General features: G+C 34.0%; 1 protein-coding gene across 1 annotated transcript; it reads left to right on the forward strand.

The window, feature by feature from the left end:
• Positions 1–230: 230 nt before the first annotated feature.
• Positions 231–3,625, forward strand: LOC149544513 (BAHD acyltransferase DCR-like). Its single transcript, XM_089795170.1, has 2 exons — positions 231–754; positions 2,480–3,625. Exons 1-2 carry the CDS (start codon positions 311–313, stop codon positions 3,350–3,352), a joined length of 1,317 nt encoding a protein of 438 aa, XP_089651296.1. The 5' UTR covers positions 231–310; the 3' UTR covers positions 3,353–3,625.
• The last annotated feature ends 4,600 nt before the right edge of the window (positions 3,626–8,225 follow it).

Here is an 8,225-nt window from a genome sequence, read left to right on the forward strand (position 1 = left end):
ATATTTTAAGCAGCTTACATTTAAGATCTTCCCCTACACAGACGCACATTTATAGGTCTATATATATGTACTGTCTGCTGTAACTCTTGCAAGAGATTGTTTGGGAAGGTAACAAACAGGCATATGAGTTCCCCTCCATTATAATCTCTCGCCGAAAAGTAGATTAATGTCTTGATCAATGTATCTACGTCTCTTGCAGTACAAATACTGATTGATGCCTAGAGGCCTCTGTGAGTGAAACCCAAGAAGGGAAAGCAACTTTGAAGTAGTGTTGTATGCTCTATTCAGCAGTACTTTTCCTTAGTTAATCATGGATGCTAGAGAGAATGGGAAGGAGAAGCATGGGTTCACTGTGCTTGAAAAGACGAGTGTACTGCCAAGCAGGCCATCTGAGCGTAAGTACTGTGATCTCATAACATTTGATCTCCCTTATGTTACTTTTCACTACAACCAGAAGGTAATTGTCTATCCTTCCCCAAGCAGAGGGTTTTCCTCTATGGTGGAAGCTCTGAAGAAAAGCCTCTCAGAAGCTCTCGCCTATTTCTACCCTCTTGCTGGGAGACTCTGTATGAAAGATGGGATTCTCATGGTGGAATGTAATGATGCTGGAGTGGACTTCATCCAAGCTTCCTGGAGTGCTGTGGCAGTTGGGGATCTAGTTGGGCCAGACTCCACTTCATTGATGGAGGACATTGTTCCTTTTAATGATACCATCAACCTCAATGGGTTTTTCCTTCCAATGCTTGCTGTTCAGGTGAGATTCCTTGGATTGTTTGTGAGGAAAAATGAATTTTTTTTAACAAACTAAGATTAGGAGGAGTAGGAAGGAGGATCTGGATATGTAAATATACATACTATTGTTGGTTTGGGTACAATGCATTAGAAAGTAATTTGGTAGTTTTGACATCTTGGGTTATCCCTGATGCATTAGAAAGTAATTTGGTAGTTTTGACATCTTGGGTTATCCCTACATGTATTAGAATGGAATTTGCATGTTTTGACATCTTGAATCATATCTAGGTATGATCCGATCTAGGGTAATTTGGTAGTTTTGACATCTTGGGTTATCCCTACATGCATTAGAATGGAATTTGCATGTTTTGACATCTTGAATCATATCTAGGTATGATCCGATCTAGGATACTGACATTTTGAAGTATTATAAAAGAACTTAATAGTTTTGACTTTTGAAGCATTAAAAAGGAGTTTACAAGTATTGATGTATAGAATCATTCCTATGTACTGACATTTTGAAGCATTCCAGATAAAATAATTTACAAGCTTTTATCTTGGATCATCTCTGGATACGGAATTTTTTAAGCATTACAAAGGAATTTACTTGTATTGTTGAAGTCTACAAGCTTTTATCTTGGATCATCTCTGGATACGGAATTTTTTAAGCATTACAAAGGAATTTACTTGTATTGTTGAAGTCTACTATGCTTGAGGAGATTTACTATTTGTAGTTTGGTCTAAAATTTCACCTATCTTGGGTTTTTCCTAATTACATTTGTATAAAACTATCCCTACTGAAATTCTGTGGGTATTGGCACATGTTTTTGACTTTAATGCTTGTAAAAGCTAGTATATTAGTTTTTAGTTTTGTAAAGATAGAAGTTTGGTTTTCTAGAGTAACTTGTTCACTTGTTTCTATTTTTGATGTAACACAAATTATTTTTAATTTCTTATTTCTGCTGGTGGATGATGGAATTTGATTCTAAACATCAATTCAGAAACAATTGATTAAAAAGTTCCTGCCCGCATCTGGTTTATCTGACCAGATTGGTTTTTGACTACGCTGCAGGATCATTTGTAATTTTATAATATCTATGTTTTTTTCCATGGCGGATGTCTGTAGGGCTTTTTTGTAATATCTATGTTTTTTTTGTGGACGATATCTGTAGGGCTATTTGCAAAATCTATGTTTTATGTTTAGTGTTTCTGGTTTCGATTGTGTCAGTTTTTTTGAATTAATGTTTATTTGGATCACGCATCATCAGGATAATCACAGTAAGAGAGTATCATCATTCTCTCTGAAGTTCTCTGACTGTGACTCTGGTTATCCTGATGATGGACCGTGATCTGAAATGTTAATGCAAAAGATTTCACAAAATTGAAATCAGAAACACTAAACATAAATTAAATGGATTGTGGAAAACGGATATTCTTAAAATCTATATGCAATTTTCATGGCCCATCCAATAAAAGGGTAGTTTTGTGCTAACATCTTGATTTTCTTCATCTTTGATATATATCAATACAACTTTTTAGATTTTGAATATCGGTCCTCTCAGGCAGTCCAAAAGATAAGAGGGTAATTTTGGGCAGCATTAGATAAAGAACATCTTGGTTTTTTTCATCTTTGATATATATGAGAAACTTTTTAGATCCTGAAGACAGTACAACAGTTTTCAAGCATCTTCTTGTGCAGTGTGTAGCCATACATTGTTTTCTTGCTAACTTGTATTGGTGAAAGCAGGTAACAGAGCTGAAAGATGGAGTAGCACTAGGAATAGCCTTCAATCATTTGATACTGGATGGGTCCTCCACATGGCACTTTATGAGCTCCTGGGCTGAGCTATGCAGGGGCTCAAAGACAATAACCCTGCCTCCTTCACATGACCGTGCTCTTATCAGAGACTCCAAGGTAAACCTGAACATAACACCTCCAAGAAGAGACAATGCAATCAATGGAACTCATTTGGACAAACCCCATCTGAGGGGAAAGGTATTCCATTTCAGCAAGGAGATGATGAGTGCCCTTAAAAGCAGGGCCAACAAGGACAAAGAAGGAAAACTCTTTTCTTCCTTTCAGTCTCTGGGAGCCCATATTTGGAGGGCAGTGACAAAGGCCAGAAAATTGGCACCAGAGGAGATAACAGTATTCACTCTCTTCATAGACTGCCGGAAGAGGGTTGAGCCCACTGTGCCAGATGGCTACTTTGGTAATGTTATTCATGGCATCTATGGTGCAACTGCTGTGGCTTACCTCCTCTCTAATGATGTCTCATTTGCAGCAAATATGCTGCAGCAGGTGATTGACTCCCATGGAGCCAAGGCCATTACTGAGAAGAATGAAGAGTGGGAGAAGAATCCCAAGCTTTTTGGGTTCAGTGATGCAGGAATGAATTGTATCACAGTTGGGAGTTCCCCTAGATTTCAAGTCTATGAGAATGATTTTGGATGGGGAAAGCCTTTGAAAGTCAGAGGTGGCAGCAATAACAAGTTTGATGGCATGGTTTATCTCTACCCTGGCAAGGATGAACAAGGCAGTGTGGATGTTGACATTTCTCTACTGCCTGAGACCATGGAAATGCTGGAGTCTGATGCTGAATTTCTTTTAGCAAAGTGAACAATGAATTTGAGTTTATTGTATTAACTGTAGTAGATCTTGAAGATGATAAGAATGGAAAATAAAGTGCTGTGATGCTGATCCGTGGCTTTTAACTACAAGGATCCTAGGGAATATAGTGTTTGATGATATATATGTAATGCCCCAACTGCTGTTTCTGCTTGGTTAAATTATGCATGCCTGTTTTCCTGCTTCTTTGGCAATGGACAAATGTATGCATTGTGTGAGGGAATTATTATTACTAATGACAATGTTTATAAGTTCATCAGATAACTGGTTTTTTTCTCTTTATTTACTGGGTTTTTGTTTTCTGGGTTTTTCAGTGCAATTCAGGGTGGCCAGAGATTCTAAGGTAATTTTTTTAGAATATCAGAAATTATTTTTATTAGATAATAATTTTCAAGGTTTTGCTTCTGCATCTTGATGAGAAATTCCAAAATGTAATCTCAAAACTATGATAAAAATAAAACAAACAAACAATAACAAATAAGATATGTTAGGAATAACTAGACAGAAATAACAATTACATGCAAATATAACTAATATCAAAAAATAATAAATCACACATAAGAGAACACAAGAGGCTAAGATTTAATGTGGTTCACCCAAACTTTCAACTACATCCACTAAACATGTGTAATATTATTACGATCTGCAAGAATTTTTTTTTGCATCACACACTATGGAAAACCCCAAACCCTAAGCTTTTGTGTACAAGTATTTTTTCTGTTTTAGGGTTATAATTAACTATTACATGTGGGCCAAAGTCCTGATAAAATAGGCCCCAAAGAATTATGAAGTATGTATGGTAAGTACTTCATTTATCCACAAACTAACAAAATAAATTTAGAAGTAAGTTTATTTTGGATGACTTTTAATAGAAATCAGGATGAAGACTTTTAATAGTAATCAAAGGAGGTTTGGTGGAATTCATTAACAAATATTAATAATAATGAGAGAGTTTAGCGGGAGAAGGTGTAGATGATGGGAAAATTAGATTGTTAACATACTATCATCTTAAAATATTTGTACTTTTGACTGTGGAAATATTCATCTTATATTTTCCTATTGCATACAACATATATTAAATGATTAAATAAGTTGTACTGGTAATAATAAGATTTATAAGTGAATTTAGACTTGTTTTAATTGTAAATATGGAAATAAATTAAATTGTATAATACTTATTTTGAATCTACAAGTAAAAATATAATAGGTTGATGAAAACAAACGTTATTTGAAATAAAGGAGGGGTGATAATTTATTCAAGGAGAAAGAGAAACAAGAGCAAACAGAGAAAGGGCATTAGACAACCTTGTCAAGATCAACCAAGTGATCAAGTTGATGGGACAATGCCATCGGAAGTTGATTCATATCAACAATGTTCCAATTACACATATGGTCAGAAGCCCACTTTGCCAAACAATCATGAACACTATTCCATTCCTTGGGAATATGAGTGAAAGTAACAAATTCCAAAGAAGTAAACAAATTATGAATTTGGTCTGCAATCAAAGCTAACTTCCAACTAATAGTTTTAGAATGTTGTTGATTCAATAGATGTATCACCACTTGTGAGTCGGATTCACAGATAAGCCTTCTCTAACCAAGGTCACAAGCATTCTTCACAACATACAAAATAGTTTGATGATATACTGTTTACCATAATTATTGGCTTGAATTTAGACTTCTTACCATCTTATAATATTCATGCTTTCAGTTATATTAAGACTTCCATTTTGAGATGCCCACTCAAATTATTGTCATGGATCAATAGTCAAACAACAAATTATCTTAATTATTCTTTTCTTACTTTTGATCAAAGAAGTGTAACTCAATTAGTGGGAATGGCTGCATGATATTAAAAAACCCATCAACCAAGTTTCAAACAATAGGATGTATATTTGGGAAAGATTAGTTTAGACGTATGCTTAAATAAATTCTCATAATATTTCCCTAAAAGAAATGCTTACATCATCTTTGTGTATATTTTGAATTCCTCTTAATTGTGTACAATAATTTACTATCAATGTTTTAGTTTTAACATTTGTTTTAAAGTCCTCGTCAGTATCTTTTTTGTGAAGGTGTTCAAAAAGGTTCCTTGAACAAGTAAAACTAGTGGTGTGTTGATTGACACAACTAGATGTTAATTTTTTTCTTTAAAAAAAATAAATATTTAGAGTCCTTTTGAAGATAAGTATTGACATGACACTTTAAATATGCTTTTATAAGACTCATTTTGTCCACCTACTATATGTTCATGATATGAACACTCTCCACTCTAGATCCATGTCCCCTACATGAATGTGCCTTTTTCAAGAACAAACACCATAGAAATACTAAAATTGTAATGCTGAAAATAACTTTATGTTGTTGGTAGGTAAGCATTTATTAGGCTTGGTGATATTGTTCTCATGTATGGTAGTAGGTATTCATTTGGAGAGGTGATGCATACTAATGATTGTTTGTACTCATAATTTTGAAATGATTTGTGTTGATAAGTTGCAAACTTCAAAATACTAAAATTTAGTTAATGTTAATGTATTTGAAATTAATCTCAAAATTGACATGGTTGTGATTGAATGCAAATATGAATATCATTGTCTCAATGATATATGATCTAGTAATGGAAGATAATCTAGTTTTAAGTAAAATTTATGTTAAAGACAAGTATGCATAGACAAATCCATTAACACCAATTATATTTCTATAACTATATCTTAAGAAGTTAGAGATTTTATATTTCAAATGTAAATAATAGATTGTGTGCATCATATTGTTTAGGTGATAGGATTATGAGGATGACAATGTCAAAATGCTAAGGTTTATAAAATTTAGCTAGTTTTGAAAATTGCAATGATGAATTTAGCATAATAGAGTGATTGTTCTGTTGGATACAATTGTTCAATTGTGTATTGTCTTTGATGTTACACAAATGTCATATCAGTTATCAAATAGAGTCTACCGAGCTTAGTTGGTTAGCAAAACAATCAACAGAGTCTACCAAGCGTTCCTGAAAGTTGCTCTGTGGAAATAGTTTTACCGAGCTCACTTAGGCGTCAAAGGTTTCTATGGTAGAAGTCAGTTTCTATCAAGCTCACATGGTCAACAAAGGAAAGTCAGTTTCTATCGAGTTCACTCGGTCTCCAAAGGATTTTACAGAGTTTGCAGTGTTCACCGAGCTTTAGTTGGTTAACACTGGAAATCATTTCTGGAGTAGTGTCTACTGAGTAGGGTCGGCCAATGAAGGATTTCATTGTTTTGAGAAATAAAGCTTAATTGTTTCATGTAATTATTGTAGCCGACTGATGTAATAATTACTAATAATTGTAACTTGTAATTGAGCCGACTTGACAATTTGTAAGGTATAAATAAAATGTCAAGTTGTGAATTCTAAGGTAGTAATGAGCGAGCGTGCAAGTATACTGATTGTGTGAAGAGGAAAGTGTGAGCGAATTTTGAAGAAGGATCATATATCCTTGAGGAGCAACAAAGTTGTATTTGATCAGAGAAGATCTAGTGAAGCATAATAGAGATCTGTATCAACAATTCAATTGCATCTCATTCAGGTCAACTCATTGTTACTTTCTCACAATTGTAGCAGTGATTTCTAAATCTCTTAATAGAGTTGGTTTAACAACCATTTTGTAAATCGTTTAACAAGGTGGACAGTTCTATTGAATTGTTTTAAAGTCCTCTAGCAAGGCCACTCCTAGCAGGGTGATCAAATCCTTTAACAAGGTCACACTTAACAGTGTGTTTTGTAACCTTTAATAGGGTTGGCACCTAACAGGGCTCACTTTAGAAGAGTGAAAATTGGTAGCTAGTTGGTGGTTTTTCTCATATTGGGTTTCCACATTAAATCTAGTGTCTCTTGTGTTCGTGTTATTTCTTTATGCATGCATGTTAATCTCTGTGAATACTTAAAGATCAACAATAAGTTAACATACAATAGTTCTACCGAGTTACAACATTTTTCTGTGTGGCTACCGAGTGACAGTAGTAATTAGTTTTATAAGACATCTAAGAGATCTGTGGATTTATTTTTGTGGTAACTGATTCACCCCCCTTCTCATTTACTCCATCTATATTTCCAACATGTTTGTGATTAGATTGTTGTATGAAGAGTTGAATAAAAAATTAAATACACATTTCTATGAAATCTCTTAAAATACGAATTTTGATATTCTATATTTGGGATCCTTTTTGGTGTGTCTCAATCTATAAGTTAAACCATCCAGACTCTGGTCAAAATCCAAATATTTGACATCTAATTTGCAACATAAAAAACTGATCAAACCTTAATTGAGATTAAATGAATGAAGATCATAATGGATAAAGTTCTTTTGAAATATGGATCCGCAAACAAAAGTAAAGTGTGTTACTTGATCTTTTGGAATCGTGTATCTTTAATAAATCAATGATGCCTTTTGACTAGAGGAATAGAGTTAAGAGCATGCCATTTTCTTGATTTTTGTTTGTTTGCTTGTAAGATTAATTCACAGAAGTATCCAAACGTGTCTAAGGGCATGGTCATCAAAGAATCATTGAGGACATTTGCACATGGAAGGGATTAAATCCTGTTTGTTTACACAAAAGGATACCTTGGACATTTAGACCTTTCATGTCTAAATGCCAAAATCCACTTGCAACATTGAATAAGAAGAAAGCAGTGTCCAGACTGCCGTGGTTGAAAATCTAGCTAGTAAGGGTTATACCAATTTCATGAGAAAAATTTGAAGAAAGAAGGTATTCATGTCATCATGGATTTCTATTAAAAAAACTAGTGAGGATTGTACCAACTTCATTTTTCAAATAGTTCAATGATGAAATAATTGCACACATGAAATAAGTCGCAATTTAGTTGCATTTT

Source organism: Cupressus sempervirens, chromosome 8, assembly GCF_028749045.1.
Source record: "Cupressus sempervirens isolate cs-2001-9-10 chromosome 8, ASM2874904v1, whole genome shotgun sequence".
NCBI lineage: Eukaryota > Viridiplantae > Streptophyta > Pinopsida > Cupressales > Cupressaceae > Cupressus > Cupressus sempervirens.